At 37.6% G+C, this 20,152-nt stretch overlaps 1 protein-coding gene across 17 annotated transcripts in view; it reads left to right on the top strand.

Annotated features, from left to right (window-relative positions):
* Positions 1 to 353: 353 nt before the first annotated feature.
* The window catches only part of EIF4G3 (eukaryotic translation initiation factor 4 gamma 3), a gene marked incomplete at its 5' end in the record, with an annotated part of 186,105 nt that continues 166,306 nt past the window's right edge, over positions 354 to 20,152 (top strand). For 5 of the 17 annotated variants that reach the window (XM_079696723.1, XM_079696719.1, XM_079696730.1 and 2 more), the window contains 3 exons: positions 369 to 398; positions 17,679 to 17,858; positions 18,659 to 18,773. In XM_079696723.1, the coding sequence (XP_079552849.1) occupies positions 369 to 398; positions 17,679 to 17,858; positions 18,659 to 18,773 (325 nt within the window). Of the gene's footprint in view, positions 411 to 1,804; positions 1,919 to 5,444; positions 5,478 to 16,720; positions 16,742 to 17,678; positions 17,859 to 18,658; positions 18,774 to 20,152 lie in introns of all 17 variants that reach the window. The other 12 variants (XM_079696718.1, XM_079696721.1, XM_079696732.1 and 9 more) reach the window with 8 other exon arrangements.

The following is a 20,152-nucleotide window of genomic DNA, read 5'->3' as shown; positions in this document are numbered from 1 at the left end:
CAGTCAACCACAGTCTGAAAATACTACATGGAAACTTCCAGAAATAAATTATTCATAAGTTCTAAATTGCTCACCATTCTGAGTAGTGTGATGAAATTGCTTCTCATCAGGAGATTTAAGAAAACTTCTAAAAAAGCTGCACTGATTCTGAATTGCTGGATATTGTGATAAAGATAAGTTTTTAAAAGTAGAGCTGTAAACCACATTAATAAACACTTTCCTAAACTTTTAAACTCTTTGAATTTGAGTTACTATGCCGTATTTACTCACGTTATGATATTGTTCTTACCATTCTTTGACAGACCCCTTATCCCTCTGGACAGAATGCAGGTCCAACCACGTTGGTATACCCTCAAGCTCCTCAGACAATGAATTCACAACCTCAGACCCGTTCTCCGGTAAGTAAGCAGAAACTTGTTCTAGATAATATTCTCCACCTAAGTTTGTGTTTGTAGTAGCTTAGGTTCTTTTGGCTAATATTTTTACTCGATTTTGGAAAATTTTTACCCAAATAATTTTTAAAATTATTATTACTATTATTATTGGATAGCATTGCATTTTCAGACCTTTCCTGTAGGAATAATTTGAATTTATTAAGAACAGGAAGAAATGGAGCTTTTTATCTTCTTTTACTTTTCTGTGTCATGCAAGTTCTGGTTGCATTCAAGTTCACTTCATCTCAGCTCTTAATTTGTTATTTGTACTGTTCAAAATTCAGGAGAAGTATAAAGCATGATTTTGAAAGTAAATTAATTTCATTAATTGGACTCTGAAATTCCAGTGCTTTGGGAAGTATGACTTCTGAATCATTGTTACTAGATCAGTTCTAACTATTTGACTGTGTGGACATATGCATGACTTACACCAATAGTGTATTTATTTCTTCAGACGGTAAATAAATTGTCATACAAGTGTAAATGCTATCATCCTCTTTGCTCATCTTTTACATGGATTGCAATAAGTATTGCAAAGACTGAGAATTTACTCAAGGTTCATCCTTCTGTTTCACAAAAGTGTACTTCAGCTTCAGCTGTCCATTCCTTAGAATGTTGTTTCCTGCCCTGCATGATTAGTTTTTGCTAGAAGGTGCTTCTGTAACATCTCACATTGTCTCTCACACCCCTACTTATATCTCAGCTCTGTGTTTTCCTCAGAATACAGGGATCTTCTTTTGGTTCTCCACCTTTGCTTTTTTGCCTGTAGTACAGGAATATTTCATTGCATTAGCTCCTGTTCATTTGGCTTTATGCATGAATTTAGGAATATTGAAATATGTGATAGAATTGTTCAAAGAACTAGGAGATCACAGACTTCACCAAAATGTAATCTCTTTCTTATCCTCCTCCTACCTTCCTTTTCCCTATTGCCCTCTTCTCCAATACCTGTTCTTAGATCCTGGTTCTTCCCAGGGGGTGGAACCATTCTAAGGAGGTGGGACTTTGGTCCTAGTTGCCCATTTGTTTGTCTGGGTTTTTTTGTTTGTTTTTTGGGTTTTTTTGCCGAAATGGTCAACAAGATGTCTGATGCAAGTTTTGTTCTGAGAGTGGTTTGGGAATGTGGACACTTGACTACTTGGAATGGGCCTGAGATCTCACCAGATTAATTTAGATAGGCCCCGGTTCTAATCATTAAACATGGAACGTTGTGGTAAGCTCTTATTGCAAAGGATTCTATGGCCCTTTTTACCCCTCTACCCCTTTTATAATTATTGGGGAAAAAAAAGAGAAAGAATTAAATTTACATGGTTAGAACTGGCGCAAAACCTGACTGAAGAGCTGCATCTCTAAACCAGTTTTTTTGACAGCCCAGCAGAACAGTGCCAATACATTGCACAGACAACTGGAAGAGGAGGAAGGTTTTGGAACAGACTCCCGTTTACAGGTCCTTGGCTGGAAGAGGCTGGATAAAATACTGCATTGTAAGCAATATAACAAACTGTACTTCTTGCAGGCAGTGGTGCCTCTGGCACTCATTATTTTTGACCACATCCATTTATTGGCTGATGAACACAAATGCACTGATTGCTTCCTCTCTGAAAGTCTAACCTAGCATGGCAGTTTTTGCCAGGCATACTGGGGAAAAGAATAACAAATTGGGTGGGTCTTCTCTATTGGGAATTAGACAGGAGTAATTTGGGGTTTAGATTCTTCTTTATTTTAAACTTGAAGAGGGATATCCCTTTCAGATGAATTTGATTTTAAAAGATAAATTTCAAGGCTTCTTTTTCCCTCTTTCCATTTTATAATTGAATATCAAGGGGAAAACTGTCTATAGTTGTCAGCCATTTTTCTGTGGTCATAAACTCTTCAGACACTATCCTCTATGCAATTTTTACCATCTGCTCTGCTAGTGACCATTACCACCCCCATTACTAAAAACCACACACATAACATTCCATTACATGCCCCAAAACAAGTGCAAGACTAGCAGACCCGACACTACTCTTGCTTGTTGTTTTGGGTCCAGTTTTCTTTGCTTCATTTGTGTTGGTGCTGGGAGGGTGAAGTTGGGTTTGGAATTTGGCAGGATGGCATTTCTTCTGACATCCCAAGTTGCCATAGTCTAGTCTCATCCATCCCACAGCTATCCCAACTGGTGAGGAGAGGTAAGCTGTTGCACTAAGGAAGGGACTCTTCCCATGGCTTTGTAGAGCAGCTAAAGCTTACTCCGTTCTATTTCTGCATTAATGGGCCATTGGCAATTGCACAGTTTAGGCTTCTCTGTTCTTCCCTGGACAGCTGCCTTTGCAATCCAACTGGCTTCAAGTGGCCCCTCTCCCTCCTTGAGGTGATCTTTGTGCCTGTATTTCTACTCGATACTTAGTATCTTAGTTAAATTTATATTGTTGAAAGTCTTGTTTAAAAGTAAAAAAAATAGTGATAAGCTACCTATATGTTCCATTTTCTGGTTGTATTGGAACTCTTTAAACTGTAATTTTTTTTTTAATAGCTTCCAAACTAGTGAAACTATTGAATGCTTAACCGGGAGAGGGGGACAGTTTGGCTTTTGCAGTAACCTGTAACCGTTGGTTATTTTTATATTCTGTGGTGCTAAGTGCCAAAATTATATCAATATACGTGGGCCATGCTCAGTTACCAACTGTGCACAGAAGAGTGAGTGAGTGGCTGGGTGGTTGAGTGGGTGGCATTAACGTTGGATCCAAGTTCACAGAAGATTGCTTTCCTTAATATCTACAGTCCTCACCATCTTAAAGACCCCTCTTTAAAAAAGAAAAAAGAAACAAAAGTTTCTATTTTTAATATGAGCCAGCAGCGACTACAGTTTGTTCTGTTGCTTACAGTTACCCATAGGATTAAGACTATTGTCATTACAAATGAAAAACTCAATAGCCAATGGTGACTAGTGCAAAATAGACTAGGATACTTTCCCACTAACTTTTTTTTTAATATATGTGTAATTTTATAAGGTAGTCCTCTTGCTCATAGAAAATTCTCTTTTGACTGGAACATTCCAAATATATAGTTTCAACTTTTATTTTAGAGCCTTAGAAATGGGGCCTTTCTGTGGAACAGTGATAAGACAGGTACTACTGTACTAAGGTTAATTTTTTAACGTGGCCCTTCTCTCCCATTTCCTTCAAAAGTGTCATGAAGAAACATCTCACTTCTACCCCCCCACACACACTTTAATACCACCTGGGTGGTATTAACCTATTCTTGAAGCTTGATGTCCATGGTAGAGGTTTGATCTGTGTTCTTTTCATAGTTGGAAAACTGAAAATATAAGACATCAGTTTCTTTGAAGAGAAAATGTTCTGCAAGAACTGTAGCTGCCATTATCATCATTCTGAAAAACTATTTTACAATGGTTGTTAGCAGATATAATGGCTGGCTAACACACTTTAATCGTACAGGTCATGGAGAGCTCATTAAGTTGTACTGAATAACTTCAAAATATGTTAAGGTACTTTTCATTACTTGAATAATAGGTATACATTTTAGCTTCTAAGGTAAATTCTTGATAGGGCTGTCTTCAGTCATCTCCTACATTGTGGCTTGTGACCCACTGCAATTTCTTGAAAATTTTTTATATTAAGTAATGGCAGTGGAGGAAATAATTCCAAATCTCTTGCATATGCTATTGTGGGTAACTTAAATTCTGAGTATGAGGGTTTGTTTCTTAGTTCATCTTCAGTCTGGTTTACCCATTATAATGAGCTAACGGAAGGAAGTCTCAAACAACTGAAGGAAAATATGTATTTTAGCTTTTTTAATGTTTTAAGTAAAATCCTTGTAAGGTTTTCATTCAAAACTACTTACTAAATATTTTCTGTTAACTGTTAAAGAGGGTGGTTAACGTTTCAGTAGTTAATGTGTAGGTAGCCAGTACATGACTCTACGTGCCCGAATAATTCCTTTGTTCTTTTTAGTAAAATCACTTTGGAAGCCCAGTTTTGCTATGATGAAGAATTATTTGATCTTAGGGATTTTGTATTTAAAATTTGATGGGTGAAAAAGCTTTTTCTTCCATTCTAAGTTAGTGAAAGTAAGCGTTGGAATATGTATTATCCGCTTTCAAGTACTCTATGATTTAGCTAAGAAGTTAGGTTTTCTTTGGCTTTTATTCTCAATATCAGATAGCAGTAGGTAGGTACATGTATACAGTCTTGTGCTGTTGTGTATAAATAGTAATTGAGAGATTTGACTTTTACTCTTTTTTTCTTCTTGAGCTTATAATAGTACCGCTTTGATTACTCATGTTACAGAATGATGTTCTTTACTACTGTTTGCTTTCATATGCCTGGTATTAAATATTACTAGTTAATTGAATTTAAATATATATAATTATTTATATATTTACATATATTTATATATCACAAATATATTTTATATATATTTATATATGCTTATATATTTATAATAGATAAATTTTAATCTTTAACTCCAAGAAACAAAGGAAGATACTGAAATTTCCATTTCATGTGTGAGATATCCATTTAACTTAAGTAAATTTGAAATCCATCCTATTACATTCTTTATTTCCTACTGGACATTATAATTACCTCCTGGCTATTTCTTGTAATGTAAAAGCATTTCTCATTCCCTCTAGTTATATCAGTTGCGTAAGCATAGTTGACTTTTCATATGTTTGTCTTAATATAACCACTTAGTGTTTCAAACTTTCTTTTGCTTTATTTTAGGGTTTAAAAAAATTCCTATCAGAGAAGCACCTTTATGTGCCTAACAGCTTAGCTGTTTCTCTCCCAGCTGATAAATGGCAAACTATTTCTGGTAGAGGTGTTAACCTCTTGACTCTCAGTACCTGTCTGTCACTGTCCTGCAGCAAAGCTTTGACTGTTTGTGTTTTTTTTTTCTTGTGGGTTTTATTTCTTTTGGCATAATGTGTGACATTTTGGTTTTTGTTGTGGTGTTTCTGACTCTTTGTGCCTTTCCTTTTGTGTTTGTTTTCCCTCCTTTTCTCAGTTTGCAGCGGGGCCTCGACCTGCCCATCATCAGGTACTGTACCCTTGCCCCTTCACTATTACCCTTAACTAATAGGTGGGGGCTTTAGTAGTTTCTGACTCTTAGAATGCTGCCATTCCATGGACCCACTCAAACCAGTCTTTTCCGGAGTAGCTTCGGTCTGAGGTAATGCAGTTCTTTTTGTATTTCACAGCATTTTGTTATTAACAAACCAATTTCCTTCTGTTTATTACACAGTTTAAAAATAATAGAGTTTTTTTACTTTCCAAAAAATAGTTGCTCTGAATTTAGAGGACCTTGAAAATGTTTAGATATATTAAGCCCTTACAGATTTTGTGGATACCTGTATTAAGTTTAAATTTAACTGAATGGAATAGGCAACATTCTAAGGGTTTTCTGTTAACATCCTGATGTAACTTGTATTGATGTGTATAAAATAGCATTAGTATTTCTAAAACCACTTAATCTCAGTGACTAACTTAGACCTAATAACAGATTCATTAACAATAATATACATTCATTTGCTGCATAGAATTATCTTTATTCTTAGGGTATATAGAAAATAGATACCTTATTTAATTTTAATATTTTTAGCCTATTCTTTTAAATGAAGTAATTGTATAAATTAAAATTTCAAAAATGTTTATGCAGACACTAGTTTATTTAGCAGGAATATACTAGAAGGGATGGTTTGGGAGAAAGAAAAAGACTTGCAGGGTTTTTTCCCCAAAGTGTTCTGAAACATTTTCTCATTCCGTAGTAGAAAGAGCCTACTAAATTCTAAATCTGATAGATCTGGGTTTATATTACCAGTCTACTGTGTAACCTACCAGCTGAGTGAAGCAGTTCTTTTTCTGAGCCTCAGTTTCCTCATATGTAAAATGGGGTAAATACCCTTTACATCACAGATAATATATGTAAGTCAGCTACCATAAAATAAGCAGCCAGTAAGTGTTGGCTATTTTTAATATTGTCATGCAACTTGGTATGGTTTGATAAAATGAGAGGAATATTACCAGCGTTTACCTGTGGTATCATATTTAGAATTCTTATTACTGAGTAAATGGTTATTGTTTAATTGAAGCCTTTCATTATCTAGCAGTGATTTAATACAAAGCTCTACTTCTCAAAATACAGTCTTTCCAATTTGGACGATGTAAAAGCCAAGCAAATTCTGAGGTGTTAAAGACATTTAGCAGGAGAACTCAGAGGTGGTTATATGAAGTGGATGGCAATTCTTTGGATTTGATAAAGAAAACTCAGGGGTATCTTTTACTTGATAGAGATAACATTGTTAAAATACTTTAAGAGCTTGGACTTTGATGTCAGCTAGACCTAGATTTAACTCTTCCTTATTAACTGGGTGTTCTTGGGCAATCTACTTACTGCTCTCAGCCTCAGTTTTCTCATCTGTAAAATGGGGACAGTATCAATACCATCTCAGGACTAATGTGAAGAGTAAATGAGATAATACAAATAAAATGATTAGCAGAGTGACATATACTACGAATCTAGGGGATGAGATTACTAATAATTAAAAAAATAGATAATCTCTTAGGTAAAAAGATTGATTATACCTTTTTTGGGGAACAGATCTAGTCAAGGGCCATAAAAAAGGCAGGGTTAACATTTCAGTCAGGGGTAAAGCCAGTTACTCCTGACAGAAAGCTGGAAGGTCTCTGTTTAAGAAGCAGAGTAAAAAGAAACTAGTGATTTGGTCAAAAGGTTTTTGAGCTCCTTCATATAAGGCTGTTTCTATTATTTGGGTTCAGTTGCAGTGGTCCTCAGATAGGGATGTTGTATTTAAGCCTTTATATATTGTCATCTTTGGGAAAATCTTTTTTTTTTTTTTTTAAGAATACCAGCTGTGCCTTTTTTTTTTTAATTTAAATTTATTTATTTTTGGCTGTGTTGGGTCTTCGTTTCTGTGCGAGGGCTTTCTCTAGTTGTGGCAAGCGGGGGCCACTCTTCATCGCAGTGCGCGGGCCTCTCACTGTTGTGGCCTCTCCCGTTGCGGAGCACAGGCTCCTGACGCGCAGGCTCAGCAGCCATGGCTCACGGGCCCAGCCGCTCTGCGGCATGAGGGATCTTCCCAGACTGGGGCACGAACCTGCGTCCCCTGCATCGGCAGGCGGACTCTCAACCACTGTGCCACCAGGGAAGCCCCCCACACTAGTTCTTGAAGATGGGTTCTTGAGATGCAGCATAAATCCAGAGCATTGCTCTTGGATACAAAAACTTCGGGTAGCTGGCCACTTTTACTCTGGTATTCTTCCTTCCTAAATACAATTAAAATTTTTTTCTTTATACCTCACAGAATGAAGTGAGTAAGGAAATACATAACCTTGGCTCAGGCTGCTGCAGTAGCTACCTTGGAGAAATAGAGAAGGGGGGGAGAGTGTGGTTGAAGTGACACTGCTGAGCAGCATGTAGTTGAACCAGTGTTGTGGAACAGCATGGAGTACACTGTTAGGAAGAGTTTGCTGTCTTGTATCCATGAATGTAGGAGCCAGTTCGGCTTATTTCACTGTGGAGTTGGTATTGGCATCTTGGATGGAATAACCAGTTATGAAAAACTGCCCTGTATATTGCAGTTGCTTTAGCAACTTTTGGGCCATACATGCCAGTGGAATTCCCCCAGTGACAATTTAAAAAACAAAACAAAATACACCTTCCTACATTTCCAGATACACTCTGTGGAGGTGATACTAGTTCCCATGTAAGAATCCCTGGCCGAAGTCTGTATTTAAGAGATCTTCTCCTCAAACCTAAGCCACATAGAGACCTAAACCCTAAGAGGTTCATGGAGAAGCATGGATTCAATGCTCATAATACAAAACAAGACATATAGAGGCTTGCATAATGAAAGCAATACAGTTGATAACAAAAGTTGAGTGGTATACAGAAAATATATTTTTTAAGGGAAAACATCTTTGTCCTGGGATATTTTTAGTTTGTTGTGATTAAGACTCAAAAGTTGAAGGCCCAAATGGTTTTTTCATCTTCGGCTGTTTGCTTTGGCCAGAAAGAATTAAATCAAGGGTTAGAGTTAGTCTTGACTAGTTAGAATTAGTGAATAGATTTCTCATTTCTCCTTTATTACATTATTCATCAGTGACTGCCTTTCCAATCATATGTCCTTTCATGCTTTGATCTTATTTTTTTTTACAAAATAATTTGATGCTGGATGATGTTTCCTATGATTGATGATTCTAAAGTCCCATAGTAAATACATAACTTCTCGTGGATGTTTAGTAACAATTGGTTCTATAAACTGTTGACTAAATATAATGCACAAGGTGAGCGTTGTGAGTTCAGTTTTATTTGGGGCAAAATGAGGACTATAGCCTGGGAGACAGCATCTCAGAAAGCTCTGAGAAACTCCTCCAAAGAGGTAGAGGCGGGGAAGGTCAGTTATATATGTGATTTTGGTGAAGGAGGAGTACGTGTAATCAAGCACATATTTTTTGCAGAAGGTTGCCGCTAGTCTCGTGAAGGTTACTGCTAGTCACGAGGAGCAGACATCACCGTGAAGGATTTTAGTGCTTTTCTAGATACGAGGAGATCCAAGAATTGCACTCATAAAATCAGCTCCTGAAAATATCTATCTAAAGGCCTGTTCTGCCAGTTTTTCTCGAAGCACAGAGCGCTTCATTCCTCATCTCCACCCTGAACTCCTTTCAGTGTGTGTTGAAGGTCAGCGGCTGCAGCAGCTTGTGATTTAATCCTTGTAGAGGCAGATGGCAAGTGCCAATTTTTAGTTGGCAAAACGATGCAAAGAAAAAAAAATCAGTAGTTATTTAGATGAGCTATTTGAAGGTAATTGCTTGGGAAAAGAAAACTAATAATCTAGTAATCTAGAACCTATATATTTTTTCTTTGTAAAATGAAGTTATCAGAATTGAAATGAGACAAATAACAAGATTTTGGATGGTAAACATTTTTAGTTTAATACAACCAAGAAACTGCTATAGGATGTGTATGTTTCTTGGAACTGCTTTTATTTAGAAGATCTTTATGTGTGGCCAGCCAGGGATCTTTTTGGGTCCCTCAAGTCAGGGATACCATGTTCTAATTAGTATTATGTCAGCCACATCATCTTCCTGGTACAATTAATTTTTGGCTTTTGCAGGGATTCTTTAGATTAATAAGGATGTTCTTTTTGTATTTTATAATCTGAAGAGAGCTTTAGCTTAGAATAACAGTTTTCTTCAAAGGTAAAAGAAAGTAGTCCTAAGTTATTTTATATGCAGAACACTCTTGGCTTTAGAAATATGTCAACTATTTTTATTCTGATGTTTGAAAATCCCAAGGTAATTAGAAACTGAAAGAACAGAACGTACACCCAGAATTAAAACAAGTGACTTGGTATAATGTAGATCTGGCTTGTGTTACTAACTTCATGTCTTTGGTTATTGAAGTTTGTGTAATTGTGGTTTAAAGTTACTTATGTTCCTGTCCTTATTTTACTTTTGGATTTCACAAGAAATACAAGCGTTGGTTATATACTATGGCTGAATTGTCTTTGCATTATGAGGAAAACCAGGGAATTGGTATTTTAAAGTGTTTGTGGAACAGAAACATTTTGCAGCATGTTGGTATGTGATTTTAGTTCACATAGTGTTCAAATTAATTGGATTTAGCTTAAACAAATAATAAGCTTCATAAAAAAACAGTGTGTGGCATCAAGGAGTATGTTACCTGGGGCAAGCATTGAAACTATGCATGTTTTCCTATTGTAGTACTTTTTTTTTTTGCGGTATGTGGGCCTCTCACTGTTGTGGCCTCTCCCATTGCGGAGCACAGGCTCCGGATGCACAGGCCCAGCGGCCATGGCTCACGGGCCCAGCCGTTCCGCGGCATGTGGGATCTTCCCAGACTGGGGCACGAACCCGTTTCCCCTGCATCGGCAGGCGGACTCTCAACCACTGCGCCACCAGGGAACCCCCTATTGTAGTACTTTTTGCAAAAAGATTTAAAAAAAAGAAACAGGTGGCTTATGTTTATCCCCTCCCTCCAATTATGACCTCTAAAGGTTTCTGTTCTCCAAGTTGTGCTGTTACATTTGAAGTCCTAGTCCTTGGTAGAGAAATATTTGTATTGCTCTAGACATTTTCTTAGATGTGGAAAATAAAATAGATGAAGGCTTTGGGTTTGCCTCTGGGACCAGACCTGGCATATCAGAGTTTAATGGATAGGAAATCTGGCCAAGCATCTATGCAGTCTCATCACCATAACTCTTGTATTTTTCAGAGCTTGATGTAGGCCAGTGATGGGCAGTTTTATCTGGTGCCTTCCTCACAAGGAGTTGTAGGATTGCAGCAGAGACAGTGAAGAAAATATAGGTTGGGAGTTGGCATAACTGGGATTCAGTCTAACCTTTTCTGCAGACTAACCTTGGACTTCAGCTTTCTTATCTGTGAAATGGATAAAATATGCTTACAAATGATGTAATATTGAGATGTTATAATAACAGCATGTTTCCTAAGGGTATTGTGGCGAATAAAAGTACCAGCCTGTCACAGTGCCTGACACATAATAGGCCCTTGAGAAGTGTCAGTTTCCTTTAGCAGTGAGACAGCCTACCTTTCCCCTTTCCCAAGCTATTTTTACCTATGAATGAAGTGTTCTCCAAGGATGCTTGTTTCCCAGACTCTGCATTATGATCTGATAGAACACTTTCTTCTTCCTGACAGAATCCTTAAGGGTTTCTTTCCTCCATCTGACAATCCTCTACGGTAACACCGTCTAATAGAACTTTCTGTGATGACGAAAATCTTCTGTATCTGTGTTGTTCACTGTAGTAGCTACTAGCCACATGTAACTATTGAGTGCTTGAATTGTGCATTGTGGCTGAAGAACTGAATTTTAAATTAAATTTAAGTAACTAAATATGGCTAGTGGCTACCTGTTGGATGGTTCAGCTATAGGGCTTACATTTCCTAATTCTTAGTGAAATCTAAATTATGTGATAATATGTGTTACATGCAGGAAAACAAAGAATTTTACATGAATAACCATTATAAATTGTTGTAAGTCAGCAGAATATCTGATTGATACTTGAATGATATCCCATTATATGGAGTCTTTACTACTTGTCCATTTCTAACTTGTCAGAAAATCATAGCACTAACATTTTTTTAAGTACTTAATTTTTTTTTTTTTTTAATTTTATTTATTTATTTATTTATTTCTGCGGTACGCGGGCCTCTCACTGCTGTGGCCTTTCCCGTTGCGGAGCACAGGCTCCAGACGCGCAGGCTCAGTGGACATGGCTCACGGGCCCAGCCGCTCCGCGGCATGTGGGATCTTCCCGGACTGGAGCAGGAACTCGCGTCCCCTGCATCGGCAGGTGGACTCACAACCGCTGCACCACCAGGGAAGCCCCAAGTACTTAATTTTTTAAAAAAGATATTAGCCTAAAATTTTTTTAATTAATTAATTTATTTTTGGCTGCGTTGGGTCTTCTCTAGCTGCTGTGTGCGGGCTTTCTCTAGTTTTGGCAAGCGGGAGCTACTCTCCGTTGCGGTGTGCGGGCTTCTCATTGCAGTGGCTTCTCTTGTTGCAGAGCACAGGCTCTAGGAGTGGGGGCTTCAGTAGTTATGGCACACGGGCTTAGTTGGTCTGCGGCATGTGGGATCTTCCCAGACCAGGGCTCGAACTCGTGTCCCCTGCATTGGCAGGCAGATTCTTAACCACTGTGCCACCAGGGAAGTCCCAACCTAACAAATTCTTAATTGAGATTCTTACTGTTTACCCCTCCAGTAGGTTGAACTATATATGCAAAAAGCTAGGGATTTCAGAAACATAGTTTTCATATGGTTTTTATTGCTTTGCAAATTAATAAGTACTCACTGGTTTTTGACATAGGAAGAACTAATGTGATTGAATAAGATTTTTTCTGGTTATTGAAAATGAATAGGTGTTTTTCAAAGAATTTCTGGTTATTATATAGTTTTTTAGAGATATTTTTGTCTTCTGATGGTTCGAGAGAGCAAAGTCATGAGAAAATGATATATTCTAATTAATAGCATCTGGATAATTCCCTGGTGGTCCAGTGGTTAGGACTAGGTGCTTTCACTGCCAGGGCCTGGATTCAATCCCTGGTTGGGGAACTAAGATCCTGCAAGCTGCACAGCATGGCCAAAAAAAAAAAAAAAAATTAACAGCATCTTCAAAAAGCATTTATTACCATTGTTATTGGCCAGGAAACTTTGGTAAAGCTATAATTACTACGTCTTTAGAAGGATTTTCCAAGAGGTAACTTTTTCCTTCTTGCTTCTAGAGTGTTTCTGTGAAGGTCAGCAATCTTAAGTACCCTATAAATTCACCCTGTGTTTTAAATGTATCCTAGCCCTTTGGAGCTACCCAAAGTACCACCTCAAATGAGGGCTGTCATCTTCCTCTGCTGTTTCCTGACATACTAGTGGACCATTGAAAGATAAAAGACTAAACAGATTGAAATCAGGTTTGGAGATGATATTTACGTTGTACAAGGTTCTTTTCTCTTTACCTGTCCCGTTTCAGCATTTTTTATCAGTGACTTGGATTAATGCCATGCCTGTCAAATTTGCTGATGGTCATGTAGTTTTGATATTGCATGATATATTTAGAATCCAAAAAAAAAAATCTGTGTAATCTGAAATGATGGGTTGAAATTAGCCAGATAAATTTTCAAAGGAATAAAACACTAGATTCCTATATGAACTTCAAAACACAACTATAAGAGTACACACAGAAATGAAGAGCATAACTTATTGCCAGGTTATATATAACCTGGCCTTTATATATATATAAAGAATATTAAAGAATTTTAGATGATTGTAACTCAGTACTAATTGGTAGTAAAATGTGGTTGACAAAAGAGCTCCTGTGATCCTGTGATCCTTGTTCATTAATGTAAACAGAGTTGGCCAGAATAAAAGAGATATATTGTTCCTTTATTCAGCAACAGATGTTTATTCAATGAGGGCCTGGTATGGTCTGGGCAGACCCGGATATTTAGGTTTGGCTCTCTACTTTGAGAACTTTGAACAGTGGGAGAAGATTGAGAAAAAAGAGTTAGCTGGTTAGGGAATTTAAAAATCTTGTTTGGAAGGAGAGGGTGGAGGGTGGTGATTGGCTTGCAACAAAAAATGGTGATGTGTAAGTTGGCAGTGATGGCAGTCTTCAGATAACTCAGAGGTTTGTCACTCCTGGAGAGGAAGGATTTGACTTTGATGTGATTTTTTGGGGATAGATGTCAGACCAGAGGGTAGATGGTACAGAGGGATAGATTTGGAGCCAGTAGGAGGAGAGACTCTTGCAGTGTCAGAACTCCATTTAACAATGAAATGGAACTGTGTCCTGAGTTGCTGAAGTCTCATAACCTCAAAGGCATGTCATATAAGAGATTCAAACTTTAGGTATATGGTTAGACTAAATGGCCTGTACTGTCCTTCCAAAACAGGATAGTTTGATTCTTTTAATGTTTCTTCAGCACTCAGTGGAAAGGAAAAAGGATTCAGAAGCATTGCAAGCAGTTTGGGAAAGCCTATTCACATCCACACACTGTTTTCAATAAGCTGTGGTCTGCTGCCATGCCTACCGACTATTAAATCTAATTCTATATTTACAATTGAATGGTTAGGAGGGAGTACAAAAAAGAGAATCCATTTCTTTTTATTTCTTTGCATGTCCAACCGTTACACCTTTTCTAGTCCTGGAGATACTAGAACCTCATGTGTTGTGTGTGTGTTTGTGTGAGTGAGAGTGAGAGAGAAAGAGAGAGAGGGAGGGAGAAATGGTGTACTTTATAAAGGGAAAGACAAGCTCCAAATAGCCTGTCATAGTAAAAATCCTAGTGCAGTGAGTGAAGTTGAGTAAAAGTAGGCCTGTTAAATGTACCAAGGATAAAAAAGCATATGAACAAGTTTCAGTTACTCTAAGGGAGATAGAGAATTAGAATCTTGTAGGTAGGAGAAATTTGTTTCCCTGAATGATAAACATGAATTTCATGAGGTGGCTGATGGAGTGTTTTTCTTACCAGAAATCAATTATGATTGAGGGATCTGCTACCCATCAGTGTAGTTTGATAAACGTCCTGCCATATCCCTTCAGCCTTTGAAAAGAAAAGATTTCTTCTGACTGATGTCACTTGTTTCAAATTATGAGGGGTGTTCCATTTCATGAGAGTTAGAGTGTGTAACAGTTAAAAGTACAGGCCCAGAACCTGAATGTGTTTAAATTACACATGGCAGACCTTTAGCAAGTTACTTAATCTCCCTGTCCGTCAGTTTCCCCATATATCTAATGGTGGTGTTAAAAATAGTACCTGCCTTAGAGGTTTGTTGTGAGGATAACTTAATATATTGATATATGTGAAGAGTTTAGAGTGATACCTGGTAGCTTAAAGTGCTATATGAGTCTTCATTGTTGTTATTTAGTGTTCCTGTTTAATACAAGTTTCTACTTAGCTTCAAAGCTGAAATCTTAGTTTATAAAAAAAAAATATGGTATGTCCACATAACCACAAATTTTGTGTTTTACTGGCTTGGCTGTATGTTGATATTAAGAGTATCATTAGAAACATTTGTTTGTTTCTCTTTCAGAGCAGCTTAAGTAAACAGTTTTATCCTATTCAGAAATCTCCTTGCATAAAATGTAATCTCAGTTATTCTAGACAGGCTGGTTAAAAATTCCAGCAGAACAGTTGGAAAATAGTGGTGAGAGAAGTATTTATGGGAAAACTTTACCCATGTCTATTTTTCTTGTTCTGCATAAGTTAACGGACTAGTTTCCTCTCTCTCTCTCCCCCTCACCTCCCCGTAACACCATGTGTCTTAAGGCAATAAGTACTCTGACAAAATTTGTTGATAATATAACCACAGTGGATCATCACCTGTATCCGTTTGATACTCTCCTTGTCTTGCCTGCCCTCTAGAGTTCATGGAAAAGGTTCTTACAGAATTAATCTTTTTATCCACGGTGTCTGACATCTCATAGTGCTCAGTAAGTTGAGCCAGATGAATGACCCTCCTTTCCTCGAGTCCTGTTGCAGTTTTGTGGCTCCTGTGATATATACACCGAGTTATAAAAATGGTTAACTTCATTCCTGAAATGTGTTCACAGCTCACATTGATGAATAATAGATTCTGTCTGCTGTATAATTAGGAAAAGTGAAGTCTAGCCTGGAAAGTTTACTAGTCCAGTGTTCCTGGTTGCAACTGACAGAAATTCTTGTGTCTGTCACCAAAACTGTGCCCGTGGAGATAACTTGAAGACTATTGCTGTCATTGTGACCCAACCCAGGTTCCTATGATATCACCCTTGCCTCTTGTATTTTCTTTTCATCTTCACCAACTACTCTCTGTAGTTTCCCCCATCTGCTTTCCCCATTCACTTCATTCTCCTGCTATACCTTACTCTCTGTTGCTTTTCTGTGACTTACTCTCTTTAGGGCTTTCTTTCCCTTGGGGTATGAGGGCTGAATGGGGATGAGCCTTGGGCACTGGATCCCAATTCTTCCAATTCAGCACAAGATGACAAGTTACTTCCTACCACCTGTGGGTAGCTTGATGCTTAAGAGTAGGACATGATAAGACCTGAGTGGGCCCAAAGGTCAAACTTGCAGTTATCTGGACCACTAGCAACACTCATGTCTGGAATTGTGAGACAACTCAAGAGATTTTGGAGCTAGACAGCATTTTTAGAGTATTACTATATTTCCCCATTTTAAAGCTATAAGTGGCCTCTTATATACCTGGTTAATTGAAAAGAGCAAGTTTCTGTCATGTGGAGCTTGGTAAAAGTTGAAAGGTTTAGGTATTTCTTAGGACTTTTGCAAACTTAAAAGTAACAAATGGCACTTCTACTGTTAACTCTCATCTCCATTGAAGATGGAGAGCAGATCCTAGAGATGCTAAATAACTAATGCTGAGTCATATCATGGGGGAGAGCCAAGAGTAGGAATCAGTAGTTCCAATGGTACTTGTCCACTAAGCATACATTTCCTTTCAAGCTGTTAATACTTTTGGCTACTATTAGAATATTTTTGCCACTGGATTTATTTACTTTCGATTAAATGTCATTCGATTCTTCAATTCCATGTGCCCTTGAATTCTCAAGTAGAGAATTGTCATTCTGATTTTCTAATCTTCTTTCTTCTCCTATTATTACTAAATAGAAAGATATTTTTGTTGAGCTGCATGCTATGTCCTACCCCTTCCTACTGATCTATAAGCTTTTCCATTGGCTTTCTTTCTGTTTCCTGCTGCTTTCTTGCTTCATAATTGAAGGGAGGATTCAGACCCATCCAGGTAACAAACTACTGGTTCTGCATGGCCTCTTTATTTCTCTATTATCTTATTATTATTATTAGAGTGAGATTGATTGTCTGCTGATGAATACACGCATTCACAGTGGGAATTTACTATTGGTATATTGTTTCAAGGCTTTTAAGCCTGCAGTGAAAACCATAAACAACCACAAGTACTGGTTACCATTTGAAAGATTTGAGATGTGCTCCTTCCAGACCATTCTCAAGCCTGTCTAGATTTTCCACTTTTATTGCAAACTATTTGAGAAAAGAAAATTGGGTTCAGTTTAGTATGAGATTGCCACTATTTGCAAAATGAAGGCTTTTTGTATCATGTGACAATTAGCGTGTGACAACCCTACAGATGGTTTTAGTTTAATTTGACCTTGATAAACCGAGATGAAAATTTTAATGTCCAGAAAGATTTATTGTTATTCTAAATACTTTATAAATGACTTGAATGGTAGTTTTTTAGGGGACTACTTAAATTTTTAATAAGTTGATAATGAGCTATCTACTCTTTATGGAAGAAGCAATGCTTTTATACAACAGAACAACTTTTAGAGAGATACCAACTACCCCTTTTGTTATATTTTACCACACATTTTAAAATTAATAATTTATGGTATGGAATTTTTAGTTTAAATTAGCTGAGATTTCATTTTAAAAGTGAGGCTGCCCTACCGTTTTCAAATGAGTGACAGCACTGATCAAAGCCTGAACTGGTGTGGCTATGCCTCGTGTGGAATGCTTTTTGTGAACCCAGATATAGGCAATTAAGTCTCTCTTTATGTATGTTGTATTTCTAATTTAAGTTGATAAGATTTTTATAAGTGGAAAAAAGGAGAAAGCTCAAGATAGTAAAATTTACATACTGCCCTTTGTAAAAAAAAAAATATATATATATATATATATATTTTTTTTTCTCCCCTCCTCAGTTTTTCCAGAGGCCTCAAATACAGCCTCCTAGAGCTACCATCCCGAACAGCAGTCCTTCCATTCGTCCTGGTGCACAGACACCCACTGCAGTGTATCAGGCCAATCAGCACATCATGATGGTTAACCACCTGCCCATGCCGTACCCAGTGCCCCAGGGTCCTCAGTACTGTATACCACAGGTAAAGTATTTCTCAGATCCGTGTGGTCCATCAGCAGAGTGGGGATTAACTCAGCTTCTCATCAGAGGGAACAGGGAGGGTGGCTTGTAGCTTTGATTTTTAGTGATGTGTGAACTTTTCTGTTGGATATAAGTCTAAGCCATTTTGTCATTTTTCATAATATCATAAGGAGATATTTCTTCATCTCTTAAAATTTTCTAAGATGATAGAGAAATTGTTTTTATATCCTAGCTTTCTCCCAATCCGTTACCCACAACCAGCTACTCTAAAATAGAGTCCATAACTACCTGTTCTAGTAATACCATTCAGTGTCATTGAAAGCTATCAGCCTGAAATAACTTTACAATGAGCTGATGTCTGCCTGTGCCCTGATTTGCTGTATGGCTTTACCTAAGGCACACCTTTTTTTTCATCCTCATTACATCTTTTTTTTTTAATTGAAGTATATTTGATATGCAATATTGTGTTAGTTTCAGGTGTGCAGCAAAGTGATTTGGTTATACATATGTATATTCATTTTTTTCAGTTCTTTTCCATTATAGGTTATTACAAGATACTGAATATAGTTCCCTGTGCTATACAGTAAATCCTTGTTGTCTATCTACTCATTGCATCTTAATGGCAAGCAGGTGTTTTGAATGTGTTTAACAAAGTGGCTTTACCTCCTTTAAATGATTCTCTTACACACACATACATGCACACGCACACACACACACACACACACACACACACACCTTTATTTTTCCATAGTAAGCTACCTTCATGTTACTTCCTAAATGTCTGTAACTCCTCTCTTGCAGTACCGTCATAGTGGCCCTCCGTATGTTGGGCCCCCACAGCAGTATCCGGTTCAGCCACCAGGGCCAGGTCCTTTTTATCCTGGACCGGGACCCGGGGACTTCCCCAGTGCTTATGGTAAGTATGAAAAATTAGGCAATTTTCTGCTAGTTTGTTGTGCTTATTTCATTTTGTTGTTTGGCACGTCAGTTAGGTAGTGAGGTTTGGTGGTGTGAAAGACTTTTAAGTAAAATGTTGCAAACAGTTCTGACCTGAAAGCTTTTTTTTTTTTTTTAGAGTGGCTTACATGGAAAGAATATTATAGAAACGTATTTAGTTAATGACACCTTCTGAAGGAGCTGGTAATTCTGTTGCAAAGAGCCCATGTCTCAAGAGTCTGATGTCTGCTGCTGGCTCATGATTACTTAGATTGTTGCTGGATTTTTGCTGAATGCATAAATACACCTTATCTCCCTTCCATAATTTCTTTTTTTCTAAGCATTTACCACCATTTACCAAAACATTTGTTAATGTTTTCTCACTAGAATGTAATATCCACGAAGGCAGGGAATTTTATTTGTTTTGTTTACTGCTATAGCCCTAGCACCTAGAGAACAGTGACTGGTAGGCACTTAGAGAATATACATGGGATGACTGAATTTAACTCAGTATACCTGTGATTCCTTTTCTGCAAAATTTTGGTAAGATCTGTGTCATGGGGAGGTTTTGAGGATTAGTTAAATGGAAATGCCTTGAAAAATTACAAGTATTTTTAATGTAGAGAAGCAAGCACCAAGCTTATACTTGGTGTGTGAACCGATACTAAACTAAGGAGTAATGAAAATTACTTATTTTATTCAGTAAATTTCTACTACATACCACACTTGTTTTTTTCCCTTAGAAGGCGAATTATAAGTGATAAAATCAGCAAATACTAGAAACGTTAAACTTTAAGATTCAGTAAGGGGACTCCCCTGGTGGCACAGTGTTAAGAATCCGCCTGCCAATGCAGGGGACATGGGTTCAAGCCCTGGTCTGGGAAGATCCCACATGTGTCAGAGCAACTACTCCCGTGCGCCACAAGTACTGAGCCTGTGCTCTAGAGCCCGCAAGCCACAACTACTGAGTCCACATGCCACAACTACTGAAGCCCGCGCACCTAGAGCCCGTGCTCTGCACCAAAGAAGCCACTGCAATGAAGAGTAGCCCCTGCTCACCGCAACTAGAGAAAGCCCGTGCGCAGCAGGGAAGACCCAGCAAAAATATTAATTAGTTAATTAATTAAAAAATAATTATTTAAAAAAAATTCAGTAAGCATCGCTCTTTTCCATTACAGCAAGGATATATTAAAATTTTAACTTGTTCTTTTAAGATGGTAACCCACCCTAGATAAACATGTATCCGCTAACTGATTTCCTAACATTGGGATTAGTGGCTCAGTTAAAAACCTTTATAGAATAATTGATGGATATAGAATATAGATATAGAATATAGGATATAGAATAATTAGAATAACC

Source organism: Hyperoodon ampullatus, assembly GCF_949752795.1.
Source record: "Hyperoodon ampullatus genome assembly, chromosome: 2".
Taxonomy (NCBI): Eukaryota; Metazoa; Chordata; class Mammalia; order Artiodactyla; family Ziphiidae; genus Hyperoodon; species Hyperoodon ampullatus.
Note: the sequence above shows the minus strand (reverse complement) of the source record. Positions and strands in the feature narration are given on the sequence as shown.